The following is a 25,597-nucleotide window of genomic DNA, read 5'->3' as shown; positions in this document are numbered from 1 at the left end:
TAACAGTGATTTATATCACGCAGCTAAAGGATCTATTAAGGAGAACTGTAGAAGGATTTGTAAAACTCTTTGACCCAAAAGATCAACAAAGGCTGCCAATATTTAAGATAGAATTGACATTTGATGACGACAAAATGGAATTTTATCCTACCTTTCAAGATTTGGAAGATAATGTCTTGAGTTTGGTAGAACAAATAGCCGAAGCTCTGCAGGTATTACATCTTTACCCATCGGGAAAGAATTTTAAATTATTTGAATCGAATCTCTATGCAGTGTATGTGTACATACAATGTTATGACTCTTTCTGTTATTTTCCTCCCCCAATTATTTCAAATTAGAAATTGCTTTCTCTTTGAAAAAGTCTCTTGAAGGCTGGAGATGACATTTTCCTTCTTAGAACTTTTCTTGTAGCTATGAATTGATTTTTTTATTTGCATGTCTCATCTCCTCTGAGTTGTGAGCTTCTTAAGAACAAGATCTAATTGATATTTGTTCTTTCTAGAGCTTTCTGGCATAATTACTTTGTCAATAAATATTTGTCAGCCGGGCGCAGTGCCTCACGCCTGTAATCCCAGCACTTTAGGAGGCCGAGGCAGGCGGAACACGAGGTCAGGAGATCAAGACCATCCTGGCCAATATGGTGAAACCTCATCTCTGCTAAAAATACAAAAATTAGCTGGACATGGTGGCGCGTGCCTGTAATCCCAGCTACTCAGGAGGTTGAGGCAGGAAAACCCCTTGAACCAGGGAGTCGGAGGTTGCAGTGAGCCAAGATCACCCCACGGCACTCCAGCCTGGTGACACAGTGAGACTCCGTCTCAAAAAAAAAAAAAAACCAATAATAAATAAATAAATAAATATTTGACAAATATTTATTTGTCAGTAAATAATTAGTCAATAAATATTTGTTGAATGATAGAAAACTAACCCAACTTAAGGTTTTCTTTGTTTTGTTTTGTTTTGTTTTGTTTGAGACAGGGTCTCACTGTGTTACCTAAGCTGAAGTGCAGTGGCTATTCACAGACATGATCATAGCACACTGCTGCCTCGAACTCCTGGGCTCAAGTGATCTTCTTGCCTCAGCTTCCCAAGTAGCTGGGACAATAGGCATGTGCTGCTGCACCTGGCCCAACTTGTTTTATGTTAGACTACAAACTATACAATTTTAAATTATTATTCTATGTCAAGTTATTTTTTCTTGGGCCATTGAAATCTGAAAAGAATGTTTTAAAATATAGTATAAGATCTACATATAGGCCGGGCGCAATGGCTCACACCTGTAATCCTAACACTTTGGGAGGACGAGGCGGGCGGATTGCCTGAGCTCAGGAGTTCGAGACCAGCCTTACCAACACGGTGAAACCCCATCTCTACTAAAATACAAAAAATAGGCCAGGCATGATGGCTCACGCCTGTAATCCCAGCACTTTGGGAGGCTGAGGTGGGCGGATCACGAGGTCAGGAGTTCGAGACCAGCCTGACCAACATGGTGAAACCCCGTCTCTAAAAATACAAAAATTAGCTGGGCGTGGTGGCGTGTGCCTGTAATCCTAGCTACTCAGGAGGCTGAGGCAGGAGAATCGCTTGAACCTGGGAGGCGGAGGTTGCAGTGAGCCGAGATCGCACCAATGCGCTCCAACCTGGGTGATAGAGCAAGACTCCGTCTCCAAAGGAAAAAAAAAAAAGATCTACATATAGATTAATTATACAGTTAGATATTTATTGTATACATTGTTATTATTTTTATTTGTGTTAGAATGTCCAAACAATCCCCTCTTGGCTATCAGGAACTTCAACACCAGTAAATCTTGACACAGAACTTCCTGAACACGTGTTACACTGGGCTGTTGATACACTGAAGGCAGCAGTACATCGGAACTTAGAAGGTGCAAGAAAGCATTATGAGACATATGGTGTGTATGACATACATAATATTATACCATTTGTCATCACTTTATTTGTGCTAGAATTTGGTCAGGTGTTTGTCTGGGGCTGCCATGAAAGAACAGGGAGAGCCAGAAGTGAGCATAGGCGTACCTTTGGCAGAGTCAAGAATCCAACCCAGGGAGGCCGAGGCGGGCGGATCACAAGGTCAGGAGATCGAGACCATCCTGGCTAACACGGTGAAACCCCGTCTCTACTAAAAAATACAAAAAATTAGCCGGGCGTCGTGGCGGGCGCCTGTAGTCCCAGCTATTCGGGAGGCTGATGCAGGAGAATGGCGTGAACCCAGGAGGCGGAGCTTGCAGTGAGCCAAGATCGCGCCACTGCTCTCCAGCCTGGGCGACAGAGCGAGACTCCGTCTCAAAAAAAAAAAAAAAGAATCAAACCCAATACATTTTGTTGTCCAGTCCAAAGGGTGCATATGAACTGGAGCAGGGTGATAAAGTCAAAGGCAGAGAGAAGAAATGTTGGGAATAATTCAAGGGTAAAAGCAAGGTAGTTTCTGAGAATAGTTTCAAAGAGCCTGTAGCTCAATTTTATTGGTCTGTATTCTTCTCAAGTGTGTGTGAGGTCAGGATGTATGGTTATTCTTTGACATTCTATTAACCAACATCTTCTATTAATTGGTGTATATGTACCCCTAAGTTATTCTTAAAAGCCTCAAATACTCTAATACCTTTGTTTTAAAATGTCTGTTTAACTTGGTTTGCTTTTATTCTACCCATTTTCTTAAAATATAGTAAATCATGTATGTTAATACTCTATTAATAATAATATTTAATTGAGTAGGTCCCCATTCCATGATCATATAAAAAAAGTGTTTTATCTTCTAAAAAGGGTATTATTGAGATTTTAATTAGATTATTAATTTTCAGTTGAAAAATATAATTGGCTCCTTGATGGGACTGCAGTTGAGAATATAGAGACTTTTCAGACAGAAGATCATACTTTTGATGAATATACAGAGGTAAGTGGTAATTCTGTTTTTATTAATGCGTTTTGAATTTTTTTGTAACATTAGGATCTTTCCATTCTAAAAAGTAAATGCTTAAATAGAATTTCTTATTTAAAATATCATTTCAGTAAAACTCATTGTCTTACCTTACAATTTCTTTAGTCATTCATTTAGTCATTTATTAATTCAATAAAAATTTCCTTATCACATTCAGACACCTAACAAGATTTGGTGATGCAAAAATAAATGAAAGGGTGGGAATGGTGGCTCATGCCTGTAATCCCAGCACTTTGAGACGCCAAGGCAAGAGGATTGCTTGAGCCCAGGAATTTGAGACCAGCCTGGGCAACATAGTGAGACCGTGTCTCTACGAAAGTTTTTTTGTTTTTGTTTTTGTTTTTGTTTTTAAATTAGCCAGGTATGGTGGTGCATGCCTGTAGTCCTTCTTACTCAGGAGGCTGAGGCAAGAGGATCACTTGAGCCCAGGAGGTTGAGGCTGCAGTGAGCTCTGATTGCACCACTGTACTCCAGCTGGGCAACAGGGCGAGACACTGTCTTAAAAAAAATGCATAAGCACTGTCTTCAGGAGCTTATATTTGGCCTGGAAGCCTGACACGGAAATAACAACTCTAGAGATAAGTACTAGAATAGAGATATGGACAAAGTGTTGTTTGCTTTGGGAAATTGGTGAAGAGATTATGCAAGAAGTGAAATGTGAGTTGGGCTTTGAAATAGATTTTATAGGTGGAGAAGGGAGGGGATGTAGCATGAACCAGGGTGTTCAGAGAATATAAATGAATGAAAATAGTTAAAGAATAGGGAACAGGGACACAGTACATGGAAGATTTAGAATATGATGAAGTTCGAAATGTAAGTTGGAGCCACATGGGAAAATCCTGGAGTATCTTTGCTCAAGAGTTTGTACTTTGTTCTGAAGGTTTTTCGCTATGGAAGTAATCTATTCGGATCTGAGTTTTAGAAAGATAATTCTGGGCTGGGTGCAGTGGCTCACACCTGTAATCTCAGCACTTTAGGAGGCCAAGGCGGGTGGATCACCTGAGGTCAGGAGTTCGAGACCAGCCTGGCCAACATGGCAAAACCCCATCTCTACTAAAAATACAAGAATTAGCCAAGCATGGTGGTCCATGCCTGTAATCCCAGCTACTAGGGGGGCTGAGGAGTAGGATCGCTTGAACCTGGGAGGCGAAGGTTGCAGTGAGCGGAGATCATGCCACTGCACTCCAGCCTGGGCAACAGAGTAAGGCTCCATCTCAAAAAAAAAAAAGGTAATTCTGATAGTAGTGGGGAAAAGGCAATTGAAAGAAAAAAGATTCCTACCTCCTCAAGGGACCTTGTTCTATTGGTTAAAACTGGCATATTTCTTCATTTTCCCCCTTTCTATTGACTGTTTAGATTTTTTAATGTATACTTTATACATTTTAATTTTTCTAACATCTTAAATTTTAAACATATAGAGTTTTGTTTTGTTTTTTGAGACAGGGTCTCACTCTATTGCCCAGGCTGGAGTGCAGTGGCATGTTCATGGCTCACTACAGCCTTAACCTCCCGGGTTCAAGCAGTCCTCCACTTCAGCCTCCCGAGTAGCTGAGACTGGAAGCGTACACCTCCATGCCTGGCTAATTTTTTTAAGAAGTATATATATATATATATATATATATATATATATATATATATATATTTTTTTTTTTTTTTTTTGTAGAGATGGTGTCTCCTCATGTTTCCCCAGGTGGTTTTGAACTTCTAAGCTCAAGCAGTCCTCCCACCTTGGCCTCTCAAAGTGTTGAGATTGTAGGCATGAGCCACCACACCCAGCCTGTACAGAGAAATTGAAGGAATTTTACAAAGCATACCACCTACATTCTAGGATTTTGCTATATTTATTTGTCATTCCATCCCTTTTAAAAATTCTTTATTAATTTCAAGAGAAATTAACTTTAAAAAATCAACTTGACATTTAGTTTACGTACAATAAAATGTACCCATTTTAATTGTACAGTTATATGAGTTTTGACAAATGTGTACACTTATGTAACCATCACCAGAATTAAGATGTAGAACATTTCTCCTACCTCAGAAACTTTCCTTATACCCCATCCTGGTCAATTCTCCCCAACTCTGACCTCAGGAAACTGCTGACATGCTTTCTGTTACTATAGATTAGGTTTTTGTTTTCTAAAGTTTCAGATAAATAGAATCATATATACATACTCTTTTGCATCTGATTTCTTTTATTAGCATAAAGTTTTTGAGATTTATTTGTTTTGTGTCAGTAGTTTATTCCTCTTTTGTTTTTGTTTTTGTGTGTGTGTGTTTTTGTTTTTGTTTTTGTTTTTGTTTTTGAGACGGAGTCTTGCTCTGTTGCCCAGGCTGGAGTGCAGTGGTGCAACCTCGGCTCACTGCAACCTCCGCCTCCCAGGTTCAAGCCATTCTCCTGCTTCAGCTTCCCGAGTAGCTGGGATTACAGGCACCCCCCACCATGGCCAGCTAATTTTTTGTGTTTTTAGTAGAGATGGGGTTTCACCATGTTAGCCAGGATGGTCTCGACCTCCTGACCTCATGATCCGCCCGCCTCGGCCTCCCAAAATGCTGGGATTACAGGTGTGAGCCACTGCGCCCAGCCTAACTTATTCCTTTTATTGCTTAGTAGTATTTCACTGTATAGGTATATTGTTTCTTTATTCATTCACGTTTTGATGGATATTTGAGATGTTTCCAGTTTTTGGCTATTATGAATAAAGTTACTATGGTCTTCTGTTCACAAGTCTTTGTGCGGACATATGCTTTCATTTCTCTTTCTAGGAGCTGGATTGCTGGGTGGTATGGGAAGTGTATTTTTAACTTTTTAAGAAACTGTTAAGCCAGGCATAGTAGCTTGCACCTGTAGTCTCAGCTACTCAGGAGGCTGAGGTGAAAGGATTACTGGAGCCTAGGAGTTCGAGTCTGCAGTGAGTTATGATCATGCCACTGCACTCCAACTTGAGTGACAGAGCAAAACTCTTTGTCTCAAAAAACAGAAGAAACTTAAATTTCTTTCAAAGTTGTTATACCATTTACAATCTCACCAGCAGTGTATGAGATTTCCAGTTCTTCCACATCCTTTTCAACCTTTGGGCTTATCAGTCTTTTACTTTTTACTATTGTTTTATTTTTTCCCACTGCACTTTCACATCTAGATTATCAGTCTTTTTAATTTCATGTGTATATTGGTATCCCACTGTGGTTTTAATTTGCATTTCCCTGATGACTAATGATGTTTAGCATCTTTTAACATGTCATGTTCCATCTGTGTATCTTTTTACTAATAAAAATAAAGTGTCTTTTGTTTGTACATTTTAAATTGGGTTTTTATGTTTTATTGTTGAGCTATAATGGATGTATTTTATTGGACTATATTGTTATAATCAATGTTATGGAGTTTTAAGAATTCTTTATATATTCTGGGTAAAAGTCCTGTATCTGAAATAGTTTTGCAAATATTATCTCATAGTTTATGCCTTGACATTTTATTTTTATAACAATGTCTTTCAAAGAGCAGACATTTTATATTATAATTAATTCTAGTCTATCAATTTTTTTCTTCTGAGGTTCATACGTTTTGTGTCCTAAGAAATCTTTCCTACTGCATGATCATAAAGATTTGTTCCTACATTTTACTCTGGAAGCTTTTCTTAGAATTCCTAAACAACACATGTGATTGTCTAGAAGTTTTATAGTTGTAGCTTTCACATTTAGGTCTATGACCCATTTTAAGTTAACTTTTGTATGTGGTGTGGGATATGGGTCACGGTTCAGGTGTTTTTCATGTGGACATCCAGCTGCCCCAGCATCATATATCAAAAATACTATCTTGTACTCATTGAATTATCTTGCCATCTTTGTTGAAAATCAATTGACCCTATATATGTGGGTCTATTTCTGGATTCTCTATTTTCCATTGATTTATGTATCTGTTCTTATGCCAGTACCATGCTGCCTTGATTTCTGTAGTTCAATGGTAAATTGTAAAATCAAGTAGTGCAAGTTCTCCCACTTTGTCCTTTTTCCAAAATTATTTTGACTGTTCTAGGTGCTTTGCATTTCCATATACATTTTAAAATCAACCTATCAATTCCTAAAGAAGCCAGCTAGGATTTTGGTTAGGATTCCATTGAATCTCTGAATCAATTTGGAAAGAACTGCCATCTTGAAATAGAAGCTTTCAATACATGACCATGGTGTGTATTTAAATTTATTTGAACCTTCTTTAATTTCGCTCAGCAATGTAGTTATAGTTTGCATTGTACAGCTCTTGCAAATATTTTCCTAAATCTGTCCCTTAAAATGTTTCGGGTTTACTTGATTTTCTTATAAATAGCATTTTTTTTTTTTTTTTTTGAGACAGAGTTTCACTCTTGTTGCCCAGGCTGTAGTGCAATGGCAAGATCTCGGCTCACCGCAACATCTGCCTCCTGAGTTCAAGCAATTCTCCTGTCTCAGCCTCCTGAGTAGCTGGGATTACAGGAGTGTGCCACCACACCCGACTAATTTTTGTATTTTTAGTAGAGACAGGGTTTTGCCGTGTTGGCCAGGCTGGTCTTGAACTCCTGACCTCAGGTGATCCGCTCACCTTGGCCTCCCAAAGTACTGGGATTACAGGCATGAGCCACTGTGCCTGGCCATAAATAGTATTTTTAATAGCAATTTTTATTTACAGTACAGTGCTGAATAGCAGCAGTGAGATAGGGCATCCTTGCTGTGTTTATGGTCTTATGGGAAATATATTCAGATTTTCGTCATTAAATACATTAAGAGTAGGGTTTTTGGTAGGTGCCCTTTATCATGTGGATGAAATTCCCTTCTATTCCAAGTTTGCCAAGAGTTTTTATCATGGGAGGGCGCTGAATTTTGTCAAGTATTTTTTGGCATATATTTAATTGATCATATGGATTTTCTCTTTTTTTCTGTTAATATTTTGAATTATATTTATTGATGTTCAAATATTAACCCAATGTTGTTTTCCTGGGATAAACTTGAATTACCCCCAAAATTTAGTGCCTTAAAATACCAGACTTTATTATCTCATACTATCTGTGGGTCAGGAATCCAGCCTTGGATCAGCTGAGTCCCTGTGGCTCAAGGTCTCTCATAAAGTTGCAGTCAAGCTGTCAGTTGGGGCTATGTTCTCATGAAGGTTTGACTGGGGGCAGAATGATTCCAAGTTCACTCAAGTGGTCATTGACAGGATTCGGTTTGCCACAGGCTATTGAATTTCTGGTTTTGGATACATAGATATTTAGGATTGTTATGTTTTCTTGATGAACATTCTTTATTATTATAAAATAACCTTTTAAGTCCCTGATCTTATATATATATAATATATATAAGATCAGGGATTAAAATATATAAATAGATAAAATAGTATAAAATATATATAAATATAGAAATATATTTATAAAATTTGTATATAAAATATATTTTTAAAATATATATTTATAAAATATATAAATACATTTTAAAAATATATAAATATATAAATATATATAAAATCAAGGATTAAAATATATAAATATATAAAAATATATAAAATAATATATAAAATATATAATATATAAATATATAAAAATATTCATATATTTATATATAATCTCACCAGCAGATATAATCTGGTGAGACTGTAAATGGTATAACAACTTTGAAAGAAATATTTATATATTTATATATTATATAAATACATAAAAATATATATAATATATACAAAATATATAAATATATGTATATTTTTTGAGATGGAGTCTCACTCTTGTCGCCCAGGCTAAAGTGAGGTTAATACTTTTTGTGTCCTAATGTGGCATTATCTCAGCTCCCTGAAACCTCCACCTCTGGAGTTCAAGTGATTCTCCTGCCTCAGCCTCCCTAGTAGCTGGGATTACAAGTGCCCGTGACCACGCCCAGCTAATGTTTTTGTATTTTTAATAGCCATGGGGTTTCAACCTGTTGGCCATGCTGGTCTCGAACTCGTGACCTCAGGTGATCTGCCCACTTCGGCCTCCCAAAATGCTAGGATTACAGGCGTGAGCCACCGTGCCTGGCCCCTGATTATATTTCTTATTCTGAAGTTTTTACTGATTCTAATACTCTAGCTTTTATTTTACAAAACAACTTTATTGAGAAGTAATTCACATATTATACAATCAATCTACTGAAAAAGTATAATTTATTTCTGTCATTTACTGTTTCACATATTTTGGTACTCTGTTATTAAGTGCAAATATGTGTGTAAATGTCATATCTTTCTGATGGATTGACCCTTTTATTATTTTAAAATATCTCTGTTTATCTCTAGTAACATTTTTTTTTTTTTGAGACAGGGTCTTGCTTTGTTGCCCAGGCTGGATTGTAGTGGTGCTGTCACAGCTCACTGCAGCCTTAACCTCTCAGGCTCAAGTGATCCTCCTGCCTCAGCCTCCTGACTAGCTGGGAATACAGGCATATGCCACTATGGTGGGATAACTTTTGTATTTTTTGTAGAGAAGGGGTTTCACCATGTTGCCTAGGCTGATCTCAAACTCCTGAGCTCAAGTGATCCGCCTGCCTCAGCCTCCCAAACTGCTGAGATTACAGATGAGAGCTACCACACTTGGCCCTGAATCTTCTGTATACAATATCATGTCATGTGTAATAGTGATTGTCTTACTTCCTTTCTAATCTGAGTTCGTTTTACTTATTTTTCTTGCCTAATTTCACTGGCTAGTACCTGTAGTACAATGTTTTGTTTTGTTTTAGTACAATGTTTTGTTTTGTTTTGTTTTAGACAGGGTCTCACTCTGTTGCCCAGGCTAAAGTACAGTGGTATGATCTCAGCTCACTGTAGCCTCAACCTCCCAGACTCCAGTGATCCTCCCACCTCAGCCTCCCAATTACCTGGGACTACAGGCACAGGCCACCATGCCTGGCTAAATTTTTATTTTTTTTATTTTTAGTAGAGACAAGGTCTCACTATGTTGCCCAGGTTGGTCTCAAACTCCTGGGCTCAAATAATCCATGCACCTCGGCCTCCTAAAGTGCCAGGATTACAGGCGTGAGACACTGGGCCCAGCCAATGTAGTACACATTTTTGTTTTGTTTTGTTTTGTTTTTAAGACAGGGTCTCACTCTGTTACCCAGACTGGAGTGCAATGGTAGAATCCTGCTCACTGCTGCCTTGACCTCCCTGGCTCAAGCAATCTTCCCACCTCAGCCTCTCAAGTAGCTGGAACAACAGGCGTGTGCCATCACACCCAGCTAATTTTAGTATTTTTTGTAGAGATGGGGTCTCACTATATTGCTCAGGCTGGTCTCAAACTCCTGGATGCAAGTGATCCTCCTGCCTCAGCCTCCCAAAGCTCTGGCATTACAAGCACGAACCACCCTTATCTTGTTCTTGATCTTAGAGGGAAATGTTCATTTTTTCATCATTAAGTATAATATTAGTTGTAGGTTTTTCCTAGACATGCCTTATGAAAGTTGAGGATGTTATCTTCTATTCCTAGTTTGTGTTTTTACCACGAAAGAGTGTTGGGTTTCGTTAAATGCTTTTTTTTGTTCTTTTTTGACTGGTCAAGTACCCAATAATGAGAAAGGGGAAAGAGTAGAACAAGCAGTTTGATCTGTGATCGACTGTGAACAATCAAATGAGATAACTCACTACCTTTACACCAGTTTGTTTAATGCTTTTTTGGCAGCTATTGAGACGACTATGTGTTTTTTTCTAATATGCATACTTTTTACCTTATTTGGTTTTTATGGGTTCATGAAACTATTTTGTGAATGCATAAATGCATTATTACTTTCACAAATTCAGAGATGGTATATAGTTGTCTTTTGGTAGCTGCAGGTATTTGTTCTAGGACCCCTGTATAGATATCAAAATCTGCAGATGCTCAAGTCTCATATAAAATGGTATAGTATTTGCATATAATTTATGCACATCCTCCAGTATACTTTAAACTATCTCTAGATTACTTATAATATCTAATGCAATATAAATGCTATATAAAGAGTTATACTGTATTGTCTTTTATTTGAATTATTTTATTGTTATTTTTATGGCTTTTTTCAAATATTTTCAATCTGCTGTTAGTTGATTCTGCAGATATGGAACCCATGGATACAGAGGGCCAACTGTATTCTCTTTAATTTGTATTTTACCGTATATCTCAATATAGTGCTATGCAGAAAATAGACACAATAAATGTTCTATGAATTACCAACTAAATTTTTTGTGGTCTGGGTATAACCTATAGTGTCTATAAGTCCTAAATATCAAGACCAAGTATATGTTTCACTAAAGTTTTGTTTGTTTGTTTTTGTTTGTTTGTTTGTTTTGAGATGGAGTTTCGCCCTGTCGCCCAGGCTGGAGTGCAGTGGTGCCATCCCCACTCACTGCAAGCTCCACCTCCTGGGCCCAAGCGATTCTCCTGCCTCGGCCTCCTGAGTAGCTGAGACTACAGGTGCCTACCACTACACCTGGCCAATTTTTGTATTTTTAGTAGAGACAGGGTTTCACCATGTTGGCCAGGATGGTCTCAATCTCCTGATCATGATCCACCTGCTTCGGCCTCCCAAAATGCTGGGATTACAGGTGTGAGCCACTGCACCCGGCCTCATTAACTTTGAAAATGATTATTTCCTTAGGTCTATTATTTTGTAGTGACATTTTCTAGAATTTTGTAATAATTTTGGGATAGTTTATATAACTATTTAAAAATTTACTTTTAGATTTAGTAACATATTCCTGGATTTCTTTGTCAGTTTCTGATATACTATGGTTGTGGTTAGTATGCCTATTTTGGGGGAAATTTAAGAATGATGAACTGTAACATCTGTACAGATGAACTTATTTATTTATTTATTTATTTATTTATTTATTTATTTATTTATTTGAGTTGGAGTTTTGCTCTTGTTGCCCAGGCTGGAGTGCAATGGTGCAATCTCGGCTCACCACAACCTCCGCCTCCTGGGTTCAAGCAATTCTCCTGTCTCAGCCTCCCGAGTAGCTGGGATTACAGGTATGCACCACCACGCCCAGCTAATTTTGTATTTTTAGTAGAGACACGGTTTCTCCATGTTGGTCAGGCTGGTCTCGAACTCCTGACCTCAGGTGCTCTGCCCGCCTCAGCCTCCCAAAGTGCTGGGATTATAGGCATGAGCCACCACTCCCGGCCTATTATTTATTTATTTTTTTAGAGACAGGGTCTCTGTTGTCCAGGCTGGAGTGCAGTGATGTGAGCATAGCTCAATGCAGCTTCAAGTTCCTGGGCTCAAGTGATCCTTCCACCTCAGCCTCCTAAGTAGCAAGGATTAAAGGCATGTGCCACCATGCCCGTCTAATTTTTTTTTTTTTGACAGAGTCTCAGTCACTCAGGCTGGAGTGCAGTGGTGTGATCACGGCTCAACACAGCCTCTGCCTTCTGGGCTCAAGTGTTCCTCCCACCTCAGCCTTCTGAATAGCTGAGACTACAGGCACACGCCACAACACCTGGCTAATTTTTGTATTTTTTGTAGAGATAGGGTTTCACCATGTTGCCCAAGCTGGCTGGCTAATTTTAAAAAAATTATTTTTTTTTGTAGAGATGGGGGTTTCCCTATGTTGCTCAGGCTGATCTTGAACTCCTGGCTTCAAGCAATCCTCCTGTCTCAGTCTCCCAAAGTGCTGGGGGTTTACAGGCATGAGCCATCATGCCTGGCTTATACAGATGAATTTATAAGATGCTTGTGATTTGTGTAAAAATAAAACAGGAAGGGGAGTAGTTAGGAGTATAGTTTAAAAAAGGTTGGTCATGAGTTGCTAATTGTTGAAACTGGATAATGGGTACATTTTACCTATTTTTGTATGTTTAAAATGTTCCATGAAAAAATTTAATGTAATTGTGAAATATAACATACATAGTACATATGTATAGACCGATAGGTAATTATAACCTAGGTGTTAATAACCATGTAGCTTAAGAAAGAGAACTTTGCAAAACCCAGAAGCCACCACGTGCCTCTCCCCAGTTATAACTTTCTTCTGTCTTTATTGGTAACTATTACCCTGACATTTCTTGCTTTCCTTTATGGTTTTACCACCTATGTGTGTATACTTAAATAATATAGTTTAGTTTTGTCCACGGTAAGTTTGTATGAAAGGTATCATACTGTATATATTCTTTTGTGTTTTTCTTCTTTCATCATGGTAAAATTTATCCATATTCATCTTTTTTCAATGCCATGAGTTCTGTCTACCCTTTATTTGGTGTTTTTTTTTTTTTTTTTTTTTTTTGAGATAGAGTCTCGCTCTGTCTTCCAGGCTGGAGTGCAGTGGTGTGACCTCGGCTCACTGCAATCTCTACCTCTCAGGTGCAAGCGATTCTCAGCCTCTTGAGTAGCTGGCATTACAGGCATGTGCCACCACAGTCAGCTAATTTTTGTAGTTTTAGTAGAGACGGGGTTTCACCATGTTGGCCAGGCTGGTCTTGAACTCCTGCCCTCAGGTGATCCACCCGCCTTGGCTTCCCACAGTGCTGGGATTACAGGCGTGAGCCACCGCGCCTGGCCTATTTGGTGTATATCCAACCAAGAACAAGGCAGGTGCTTAAGATAGTCTTTGAATCAATTAATTATTATCTTCCCCCTTGAACACTGAAAAATTTAAACCCAATTCACCACATCCTAGATACTCTAGAAAAATAGGACAGCATTGAGAGAGAGTAACATGAAGGAAAGTTCTCCTGAAGGAAGAATAAAAGGAACAGGCCATTTCAGTAGAGAGTGGAGATCAAGTGAGAAGGAAGGCAGATAGAAACATTAAAGGTGGATTGTGAAATTAAGTCAATCCAAAGTTGGTAAGTGTGTTTCACTTTTACCAAGTACCACATATCCTGTCAGATTTTCTTGATACTACTTTGTTTAATTTTAAAAAATTACCCCAGTGTTTGGGCACTAAGAAGTTGACATACATTCCAATATCTTGGATCTTGGTAGTTGCAGAGCATCTGTTCCTGGATTATTATCATTATATTTTTAACAGATAGAGTCTTACCCTGTCACCCAGCCTGGAATGCAGGGTGCCATCATAGCTGACTGCAGCCTCAAACTCCTGGGCTCAAGCAATCCTCCCACCTCAGCCTCCTATAGTAGCTGGGATTATAGGCTCAAACCATCGTGCCTGGCTTGGAGTATTTTGACAAAAACCAATAAGTTCCTTATATATATGTATTTTTCCTAAAGGTTGAATTAGAATCCTTGACCATGTGGACGTAAAGTGAAAAAAATAGAATCTTTAATGAGCTATCAGTAATGGCAAAAGCAAATATTTATCCACTATGCAAATTGTTACATGATATAAGTTTGTTTCTAAACAGAGAAATGGGTTGACTCTGGGGATAATTTTAAAAAATAATTATTGAGGGAAATTTTACCGTGTGATATGTTCAGATTTTGATACTGTGAATGATATCGTATTGGATATTTACTGGTATATTGACAAATTCCTTAATGAAAGAATAGGTGAAAAAAATATGTATGCAACAAGGGAAAAAATTTTAGTCACTTAGCAAAAAAGAAATAAAGTTGTAGTTATATAATTAGGACTTTCATAACAATACAATATTATAAAATCACTGAAAGTTCTAAACATTTTTTTTTTTCATTTGAACACTTTTTTTCAAGTTTATAGAAAAATTTTTCAGTCTTGCCTCAGAAATAATGCTTTTGCCTCAGTGGATTCATTACCCTATGGTGCGTTTGGATTGTGAAGATTTGAAGACAGGCCTGACAAATAAAGCAAAAGCCTTTGCAAACATATTATTAAATGACATAGCTTCAAAATATAGAAAAGAAAATGAATGGTAAGTAGAATTAATTCCCAAGCTCAGAATTATATGGCTAAAAGAAGTATTTTGCTAAAGTAACTCTTGTTTAAAAACAAAAGCTTAAAATATGTAAGTACGTACAACTTTTTCTCCACAGCTGCCTCCTATAGAGGTGCCTTTGTAGTCCCATTGGGCTGGATTCTTTTTGTTTGATACTGTTTGATACCTTTTTAAATGCAACCCAGGATTTTTAAAAAAAAGAAATGGAAATAAACCAGATTCAGGTACAGGTTACATGATAATGATAAGATTGTAGACTTTTGGTGATATTGGGCAGATCTGGGATCATCCCTGACCCCAATATTTACTTATTGTATCACCGAGCTTATTTTTCTCATCTGTAAAATGGAGACAGTAATACCTACTTTTCAGGGTGGCTATAAAATTGGATTCATAAACTAGTGGCCTGCTACTTGAGTGTGTCATGTAGATGTGTTTTGCTTGTTTCACACTGTGTTTTATTTTGTTTAAACAGATTTTGGACTTGCTACCATCATTTTAAAATTAGGAGTACACACACGCACGTGCACACACACACACACACACTTTGGATTTCTTACCCTTCTTGAAAAAGTGGGAAGACCATGCCACATCGGGCCTGCTGTGGTAAATGGAGCTAAGAAGCAACTTTGCCTTTTAGAGAGGGAATATGTCCTGTGGTTTGTTCACCCAGTGCTCAACCAATTCATCATCCAATTTATTGAACTCATTTGTTATCTGTGTGTCCCCAAAAAAGCTTGTAACTTCTGTAAAGATGAAAACTAATGTATGTATAGCACCTAGCACACTGCCTGGCACATGGTACTCAATAAATGTTAACTATTATGTTTATTTTCCCGGAAGCAAAGTGAAAAAATTGCATGCTTTGGAATCAGAAAGACATGAATTTGAATACTGATTGCCATTAACTAGTTCCATAACTCTGGGCAAGCTACTTAATTTTCCTGAGCCTCAGTTTTCTACTGTGTCAACTATGAAAAATAGTACCTTCCAGGCAGGCACGGTGGCTCAAGCCTGTAATCCCAGCACTTTGGGAGGCCGAGGAGGGCAAATCACGAGGTCAGGAGTTCGAGACCAGCCTGGCCAACATGGTGAAACCCCGTCTCTACTAAAAATACAAAAAATTAGCTGGGTGTGGTGGCAGGTGCCTGTAACCCCAGCTACTCAGGAGGTTGAGGCAGGAGAATCGCTTGAACCCGGGAGGCGGAGGTTGCAGTGAGCCGAGATGGCGCCACTGCACTCCAGCCCGGGCTACAGTGCGAGACTCCATCTCAAAAACAAACAAACAAACAAAAACAAAAAGAAAAAGAGTACCTTCCTCGCAGGACTAATATTAGGATCACAGATAACATTTGTAAAATATCTAGTGCCTTGCTTGGCATAGAATAGGAGCCCAATAAATATCTTAAATTGAATAAGCAAATATATGACAGTCAGAAGTCAAATTTATCAGGCATATTCTGTATAAAAGTATACTACACGAGAAGATATCAAAGAGGGTAAAGTATTAGAACCTTTCCCTTTCTTGAGAGTTGTAACCATCCTGATGAGTAACAACAATGACAATGCCATAGTTAGTAAAAAAAAACAAAAAACAAAAAACAAAAAAAAACACTTTATAAGTTTATGTTTAACATAATTTTTTTGTATTTATTTTTGTAGTATCTGTGATTTTTCTGGAAAATTCCATACTTTTCACAAAATAATTATCTTATTATAAAGCTATGATATAAAAGCAGCTGAAAATTTATCCAGTTTCCTTCACCTAGTTTATTCTTTGATTCCTCCTGTTTCAATTCTGTACTTTAGATAACATCAAAAGGAGGAAATGTGTGCCCCTAGGTTAAGTACAAGGTCACTGAAGAGCAATTTGCTTACTTCACCGTTTGGTTTAGCATCTGCTTGGGCCATCTTGCTCTCATCATTTTGTTTGCCTCCTTTTCTTTTGCTGAAGTATCTCTGCCCAAAGGACTCAGATTCTGCACTAGCAAGATGATCCCCAGGAGGATTATCTGTCTTTTTGCATTATCCACATTAATGCTTGCTCTTTCTGTTTTTTCTTTCTTTCTCTTTCTTTTCTCTCTCTCTTTCTCCCTCCCTCCCTCCCTCCCTCCCTCTCTCTCTCTCTCTCTCTCTCTCTCTCTCCCTTCCTTCCTGCCTTCCTTTCTTCCTTCTTTTCTATTAGAGACAAGGTCTTGCCATGTTGCCTAGGCTGGTCTCAAACTCCTGGACTCAAGTGATCCTCCCTCCTCAGCCTCCCAAAGTGTTGGGATTACAGGTGTGGGCCACTGTGCCTGGCCACATTCCTCCTGTATTTCTGATATTCAATAATTAACTGTAAAGTCCTACATGATCTGATTCCTGCTCACCACTTCAACTTCGTTTGCCATTCCTAAAGTATGCCAAGCTTATTACCACTTTATGGCCGTTGTCCTTGCTGGTTTTTCTTCCTGGAATCTCTTTTCCTGGTATTTGAACAACTCATTTGTTTTTTCCCCTCACCTTGAATATTACCTCCCTAGAAAGGCCTTCTCTGGCCCCTCTGTATAAAATAGTGGCTTCTTCTTGACACTCCATCATTCTTTTTCCTTTTATGTTGCTTTATTTTTCTTCATAGCTTTTTTTTTTTTCCTTTAGAGACAGGGTCCTACTATGTTGCCCAGACCGAAGTGCAGTAGCACAATTATAGCTCACTTCCACCTCGAACTCCTGGGCTCAAGGGATCCTCAGCATTTTTTTTGCTACCTAACAGTGTACATATTTGTGTGCTTTTGTCTCTTTCCTCAGCTTCAATACAAGCTTTATGAGGGCAGGGTCTCATTTGCTGCTATATATAGAATTTTCCTTAGCATATTGTAGGTACTCAGCTATTTATTAAATGAGTGAATGAGCAAGTATAATTTCCCACATATTTCTCCAAATTCCTGCATGAACTAAAAAATCATTTACCTCTTTTACACTTTGTTTTTACATGGTTTTTTCCTGATATTTCTAGTAATAGAATGACAATACAGATTTCTATTTCTTACTTAAAGTTAAAAAAAATTTAATAGAGACATGGTTTTGCCATGTTGCGTAGGCTGATTTCAACCTCCTGGGCTCAAGAGATCCTCCTACCTCAGCCTCCCAAAGTACTGGGTTTACAAGCGTGAGCCTCTGTGCCTGGGCTAGATATTTTTTTTAAAGAAAAAATTAATTTTAATTTTTAAAATTTCAATAGTTTTGGGGGGTATAAGTGGTTTTGTTACATGGGTAAATTCTTTTTTTTTTTTGAGATGGAGTCTCACTGCAACCTCTGCCTCCCAGGTTCAAGCTATTCTCCTGGAATCTCCTCAGCCCCCCAGGTAGCTGGGGCTGCAGGCATGTGCCACCATGCCTGGCTAATTTGTGTTTTTAGTAGAGATGGGGTTTCATCATGTTGGTCAGGCTGGTCTTGAACTTCTGACCTCAAGTGATCTACCCTCCTGGACCTCCCAAAGTGCTGAGATTACAGGCATGAGCCACCACGCCTAGCAGTTAAGTTATTTAGCGGTGATTTCTGAGATTTTAGTGTACCCATCACTCAAGTAGTGTACACTGTACCAATATGTAGTCTTTTACCCCTCACCTGCCTCTCAGCCTTCCCCACACCGAGTCCCTGAAGTCCATTATATTACTCTTTTGCATCCTCATAGCCTAGCTCCCACTTATAAGTGAGAATATACGATATTTGGTTTTCCATTCCTGAGTTACTTCACTTAGAATAATGGCCTCCAGCCGGGTGCGGTGGCTCATGCCTGTAATTCCAGCACTTTGGGAGGCTGAAGCAGGTGGATCACGAGGTCAGGAGTTCAAGACCAGCCTGGCCAACATGGTGAAACCCCATCTCTACTCAAAATACAAAAATTAGCCAGGCGTGGTGGCACGCGCCTGTAATCCCAGCTACTCGGGAGGCTGAGGCAGGAGAATGGCTTGAACCTGGAGGTGGAGGTTGTGGTGTATTGCACCACTACACTCTAGCCTGGGCAACAGAGTGAGACTCTGTCTCAGAAAAGAAAAGAAAAAAAAAGAATAATGGCCTCCAGCTCCATCCAAGTTACAGCAAAGGACATTATTTCATTCCTTTTTATGGCTAAGTAGTATTCCATGGTGTCTATATACCACATTTTCTTTATCCACTCATTGGTCGATGGGCACTTAGGTTGGTTCCATATCTTTGCAATTGTGAACTGTGCTGCTAATAAACATGCTTGTGCGGATGTCTTTTTCATGACTTCTTTTCCTTTGGGTAGATATCTAGTAGTGGGATTGCTTGATTGAATGGTAGTTCTATTTTTAGTTCTTTAAGGAACCTCAATACTGTTTTCCATTGTGGTTGTGCTAATTTACATTCTCACAAGCAGTTTAAGTGTTCCCTTTTCACCACATCCATGCCAACATCTATTGTTTTTTGACTTTTAAATTATGGCCATTCCTGTAGGAGTGAGGTGGTATCTCATTGCGGTTTTAATTTGCATTTCCCTGATGATTAGTTATGTTGAGCATTTTTTCATAGGTTTTTTTGGCTGTCTTCTTTTAAGAAATGCCTATTCATGTCCTTTGCCTACTTTTTGATGAGATTATTTGTTTTTTCCTTGCTGATTTGATTGAGTTCATTGTAGATTCTGGATACTAGTCTTTTGTTGGAGGCAGAGTTTGCAAATATTTTCTCCCACTCTGTGGCTTGTCTGTTTACCCTGCTGATTATTTCTTTTGCTGTGCAGAAGCTTTTTGGTTTAATTAGGTCCCATTTATTTATTTTTGTTTTTGTTGTGTTTGCTTTTGAGGTCTTAGTCATGGATTCTTTGCCTAGGCCAATGTCCAGAAGCTTTTTTCTGATGTTATTTTCTAGAATTTTTATAGTTTCAGGTCTCGGATTTAAGTCTTTGATCCGTCTTGAGGAGATTTTTGTATAAGGTGAGAGATGGAGATCCTGTGGCTGTTCAGGTTTCCCAGCACTATTTATTGAATAGGGTGTCCTTTCCCCAATTTATGTTTTTGTATGCTTTATCAAAGATTAGTTTGGCCCAGATATTTTAAAGCACAGGAAAAAATTCCATGAAATGTAACTTTAGTTGAATAATGCTGTAGGATATCTAGGTTCATATCCTACATGGGATATTCTAAGAGAACTGTTAATTAAAGAAACTATGTATAAGGGTTTGAGGGTTTGATCTGTTTACTTGCTGTACTGTCATGTTTCACAAGAGGCAGTAATAATAATAAAACTAATAATTATACTAATGATTATAGTTATCAGTAAATAGAGTGTACTATGTGCTAGACCCTTTGCATTCATTGTTGTATTACAACAATCCAGAAAGATGAGTGTTACCTGGGTATTTAAGAGAGTTGAAGAGGTCGCTAAAATTTTTTTCTAATATGCCATAATTTTGCATGTAAATATTACCTTAATTTTGTAGATTTTGTTGATGTATAGTATATACTGAATTATAGCAGATAAGCTTTTTTTTTTTTTTTTTTTTTTTTTTTTGAGACAGGGTCTCACTCTGTCACCCAGACTGGAGTGCAACGGTGCAATCGTGGCTCACTGTAGCTTAACCTCCCAAGCTCAAGTGATCCTCCTGCCTCAGCTTCCCAAGTAGCTGGGACTACAGGCATGTGCCACCATGCCCAGCTAATTTTTGTATTTTTTTTTTTTGTAGAGACAGGGTTTCACCACTTTGCACAGGCTGGTTTTGAACTCCTGAGCTCAAGTGATCTGCCTGCCTTGGCCTCTCAAAGTGCTATGATTACAGGTATGAGCCACTGTGCCTGGCCAAGCTTAAATATTTTTAAGATACCTTAGTGAATCAAGCAATTATTTTTAGGATATCGTAGTTCTTATTTTATAGTAATCGTCATAACACACATTTATTGAATTTGATATAACATTAATTACCATAAGTCTATTAAAGCAGAGTATTATGTCAGTATTTGCAGTGAATTTGAAGCAATTAAAGAACATGCATTAAAAGTCCCTGAAACAACAGAAGAGATGATGGATCTGATATCTTATGTAGAAAAAGCCCGGACTGTAGGAATCGAAGAGCTGATTTTAAGGATCCAGGTAGGAAATTTTAATTTGCATATTTTGGTTTGCTTTCATTGTGAAATATGATTTTCATGGTGAAGATGTATAAAATATATAGTTACACAAATAGTTGTAAATTGAGCGGTTATATTGCCACCACCTAGGCCAAGAAATAGGATATTGTCAGCACCCCAGGACTCTGCATATAACTTTCTGATCGCCATGCCTCTCCTTCTCCCCTGTCCTCCTCTAGAGGTTTCCAGTTGATTTTTACAGTAATTTTAGCTTTGAATTTTTTTTTTTTTCAATGTTGCACAGCTTTGTTTTTTTATTATTATACTTTAAGTTTTAGGGTACATGTGCACAACGTGCAAGTTAGTTACATATGTATACATGTGTCATGTTGGTGTGCTGCACCCATTAACTCGTCATTTAACATAGGTATATCTCCTAATGCTATCCTCCCCACTCCCCCCACCCCACAACAGTCCCCGGTGTGTGATGTTCCCCTTCCTGTGTCCGTGTGTTCTCATTGTTCAATTCCCACCTATGAGTGAGAACATGCGGTGTTTGGTTTTTTGTCCTTGCAATAGTTTGCTGAGAATGATGGTTTCCACCTTCATCCATGTCCCTAAAAAGGACATGAACTCATCCTTTTTTATGGCTGCATAGTATTCCATGGTGTATATGTGCCACATTTTCTTAATCCAGTCTATCATTGTTGGACATTTGGGTTGGTTCCAGGTCTTTGCTATTGTGAATAGTGCTGCAATAAACATACGTGTGCATGTGTCTTTATAGCAACATGATTTATAATCCTTTGGGTATATACCCAGTAATGGGATTACTGGGTCAAATGGTATTTCTAGTTCTAGATCCCTGAGGAATTGCCACACTGACTTCCACAATGGTTGAACTAGTTTACAGTCCCACCAACAGTGTAAAAGTGCCCCTATTTCTCCACATCCTCTCCAGCACCTGTTGTTTCCTGACTTTTTAATGATCGCCATTCTAACTGGTGTGAGATGGTATCTCATTGTGGTTTTGATTTGCATTTCTTTGATGGCCAGTGATGATGAGCATTTTTTCATGTGTCTTTTGGCTGCAAAAATGTCTTCTTTTGAGAAGTGTCTGTTCATGTCCTTTGCCCACTTTTTGATGGGGTTGTTTGTTTTTTTCTTGTAAATTTGTTTGAGTTCATTGTAGATTCTGGATATTAGCCTTTTGTCAGATGGGTAGATTGCAAAAATTTTCTGCCATTCTGTAGGTTGCCTGTTCACTCTGATGGTAGTTTCTTTTGCTGTGCAGAAGCTCTTTAGTTTAATTAGATCCCATTTGTCAATTTTGGCTTTTGTTGCCATTGCTTTTGGTGTTTTAGGCTTGAAGTCCTTGCCCATGCCTATGTCCTGAATGGTATTGCCTAGGTTTTCTTCTAGGGTTTTTATGGTTTTAGGTCTAACATTTAAGTCTTTAATCCATCTTGAATTAGTTTTTGTATAAGGTGTAAGGAAGGGATCCAGTTTCAGCTTTCTACATATGGCTAGCCAGTTTTCCCAGCACCATTTATTAAATAGGGAATCGTTTCCCCATTTCTTGTTTTTGTCAGGTTTGTCAAAGATCAGATGGTTGTAGATATGCGGCATTATTTCTGAGGGCTCTGTTCTGTTCCATTGATCTATATCTCTGTTTTGGTACCAGTACCATGCTGTTTTGGTTACTGTAGCCTTGTAGTACAGTTTGAAGTCAGGTAGCGTGATGCCTCCAGCTTTGTTCTTTTGGCTTAGAATTGACTTGGCAATGCAGGCTCTTTTTTGGTTCCATATGAACTTCAAAGTAGTTTTTTCCAATTCTGTGAAGAAAGTCATTGGTAGCTTGATGGGGATGGCATTGAATCTATAAATTACCTTGGGCAGTATGGCCATTTTCACGATATTGATTCTTCCTACCCGTGAGCATGGAATGTTCTTCCATTTGTTTGTATCCTCTTTTATTTTGTTGAGCAGTGGTTTGTAGTTCTACTTGAAGAGGTCCTTCATGTCCCTTGTAAGTTGGATTCCTAGGTGTTTTATTCTCTTTGAAGCAATTGTGAATGGGAGTTCACTCGTGATTTGGCTCTCTGTTTGTCTGTTATTGGTGTATAAGAATCCTTGTGATTTTTGCACATTGATTTTGTATCCTGAGACTTTGCTGAAGTTGCCTATCAGCTTAAGGAGATTTTGGGCTGAGACAATGGGGTTTTCTAGATATACAATCATGTCATCTGCAAACAGGGACAATTTGACTTCCTCTTTTCCTAACTGAATACCCTTTATTTCCCTCTCCTGCCTGATTGCCCTGGCCAGAACTTCTAACACTTTGTTGAATAGGAGTGGTGAAAGAGGGCATCCCTGTCTTGTGCCAGTTTTCAAAGGGAATGCTTCCAGTTTTTGCCCATTCAGTATGATATTGGCTGTGGGTTTGTCATAGATAGCTCTTATTATTTTGAGATACGTCCCATCAATACCTAATTTATTGAGAGTTTTTAGCATGAAGCGCTGTTGAATTTTGTTAAAGGCCTTTTCCGCATCTATTGAGATAATCATATGGTTTTTGTCTTTGGTTCTGTTTATATGCTGGATGACATTTATTGATTTGCGTATGTTGAACCAGCCTTGCATCCTAGGGATGAAACCCACTTGATCATGGTGGATAAGCTTTTTGATGTGCTGCTGGATTCAGTTTGCCAGTATTTTATTGAGGATTTTTGCATCGATGTTCATCAGGGATATTGGTCTAAAATTCTTCTTTTGTTGTGTCTCTGCCCAGCTTTGGTATCAGGATGATGCTGGCCTCATAAAATGAGTTAGGGAGGATTCCCTCTTTTTCTATTGATTGGAATAGTTTCAGAAGGAATGGTACCAGCTCCTCCTTGTACCTCTGGTAGAATTCGGCTGTGAATCCATCTGGTCCTGGACTTTTTTTGGTTGGTAAGCTATTAATTATTGCCTCAATTTCAGAGCCTGTTATTGGTCTATTCAGAGATTCAACTTCTTCCTGGTTTAGTCTTGGGAGGGTGTATGTGTCGAGCAATTTATCCATTTCTTCTAGATTTTCTAGTTTATTTGCGTAGAGGTGTTTATAATATTCTCTGATGGTAGTCTGTATTTCTGTGGGATCGGTGGTGACATCCCCTTTATCATTTTTTTTGCATCTATTTGATTCTTCTTTTTTTCTTCATTAGTCTTGCTAGCGGTCTATCAATTTTGTTGATCTTTTCAAAAAACCAGTTCCTGGATTCATTGATTTTTTGAAGGGTTTTTTATGTCTCTATTTCCTTCAGTTCTGCTCTGATCTTAGTTATTTCTTGCTTTCTGCTAGCTTTTAAATGTGTTTGCTCTTGCTTCTCTAGTTCTTTTCATTGTGATGTTAGGGTGTCAATTTTGGACCTTTCCTGCTTTCTCTTGTGGGCATTTAGTGCTATAAATTTCCCTCTACACACTGCTTTGAATGTATCCCAGAGGTTCTGGTATGTTGTGTCTTTGTTCTCGTTGGTTTCAAAGAACATCTTTATTTCTGCCTTCATTTCGTTATGTACCAGTAGTCATGCAGGAGTAGGTTTTTCAGTTTCCATGTAGTTGAGCGGTTTTGAGTGAGTTTCTTAATCCTGAGTTCTAGTTTGATTGCACTGTGGTCTGAGACACAGTTTGTTATAATTTCTGTTCTTTTACATTTGCTGAGGAGTGCTTTACTTCCAACTATGTGGTCAATTTTGGAATAAGTGCTGTGTGGTGCTGAGAAGAATGTATATTCTGTTGATTTGGGGTGGAGAGTTCTGTAGATGCCTATTAGGTCCGCTTGGTGCAGAGTTGAGTTCAATTTCTGGATATCCTTGTTAACTTTCTGTCTCATTGATCTGTCTAATGTTGACAGTGGGGTTTTAAAGTCTCCCATTATTATTGTGTGGGAGTCTAGGTCTCTTTCTAGGTCTCTAAGGACTTGCTTTGTGAATCTGGGTGCTCCTGTATTGGGTGCATATATATTTAGGATAGTTAGCTCTTCTTGTTGAATTGATCCCTTTACCATTATGTAATGGCCTTCTTTGTCTCTTTTGATCTTTGTTGGTTTAAAGTCTGTTTTATCAGAGACTAGGATTGCAACCCCTGCCTTTTTTTGTTTTCCATTTGCTTGGTAGATCTTCCTCCATCCCTTTATTTTGAGCCTAGTGTGTCTCTGCACATGAGATGGGTTTCCTGAATACAGCACACTGATGGGTCTTGACTCTATCCAATTTGCCAGTCTGTGTCTTTTAATTGGAGCATTTAGCCCATTTATATTTAAGGTTAATATTGTTATGTGTGAATTTGTTCCTGTCATTACGATGTTAGCTGGTTATTTTGCTCGTTACTTGATGCAGTTTCTTCCTAGCCTCGATGGTCTTTACAATTTGGCACATTTTTGCAGTGGCTGGTACTGGTTGTTCCTTTCCATGTTTAGTGCTTCCTTCAGGAGCTCTTGTAAGGCACGCCTGGTGGTGACAAAATCTCTCAGCATTTGCTTGTCTGTAAAGTATTTTATTTCTCCTTCACTTATGAAGCTTAGTTTGGCTGGATATGAAATTCTGGGTTGAAAATTCTTTTCTGTAAGAATGTTGAATATTGGCCCCCACTCTCTTCTGGCTTATAGAGTTTCTGCCGAGAGCTCAGCTGTTAGTCTGATGGGCTTCCCTTTGTTGGTAACCCGACCTTTCTCTCTGGCTGCCCTTAACATTTTTTCCTT

The 25,597-nt window shown here is 38.4% G+C and overlaps 1 protein-coding gene across 4 annotated transcripts in view; it reads left to right on the top strand.

Moving 5' to 3' along the window:
* Nucleotides 1-25,597, top strand: part of DNAH12 (dynein axonemal heavy chain 12) — a 262,745-nt gene that overhangs the window by 51,836 nt on the left and 185,312 nt on the right. For 2 of the 4 annotated variants that reach the window (XM_055110974.2, XM_055110975.1), the window contains exons 10-14: nucleotides 24-212; nucleotides 1,757-1,913; nucleotides 2,820-2,911; nucleotides 14,588-14,766; nucleotides 20,743-20,878. In XM_055110974.2, coding sequence (XP_054966949.1) covers nucleotides 24-212; nucleotides 1,757-1,913; nucleotides 2,820-2,911; nucleotides 14,588-14,766; nucleotides 20,743-20,878 — 753 coding nt within the window. Of the gene's footprint in view, nucleotides 1-23; nucleotides 213-1,756; nucleotides 1,914-2,819; nucleotides 2,912-5,719; nucleotides 6,258-6,986; nucleotides 7,666-14,587; nucleotides 14,767-20,742; nucleotides 20,879-25,597 lie in introns of those variants that run through there. The other 2 variants (XM_055110976.2, XM_063602462.1) reach the window with 2 other exon arrangements.

The sequence above is a fragment of the Pan paniscus genome, chromosome 2, assembly GCF_029289425.2.
Source record: "Pan paniscus chromosome 2, NHGRI_mPanPan1-v2.0_pri, whole genome shotgun sequence".
NCBI classification, from domain to species: Eukaryota; Metazoa; Chordata; class Mammalia; order Primates; family Hominidae; genus Pan; species Pan paniscus.
This window is presented reverse-complemented; position numbering and strand designations above follow the sequence as displayed.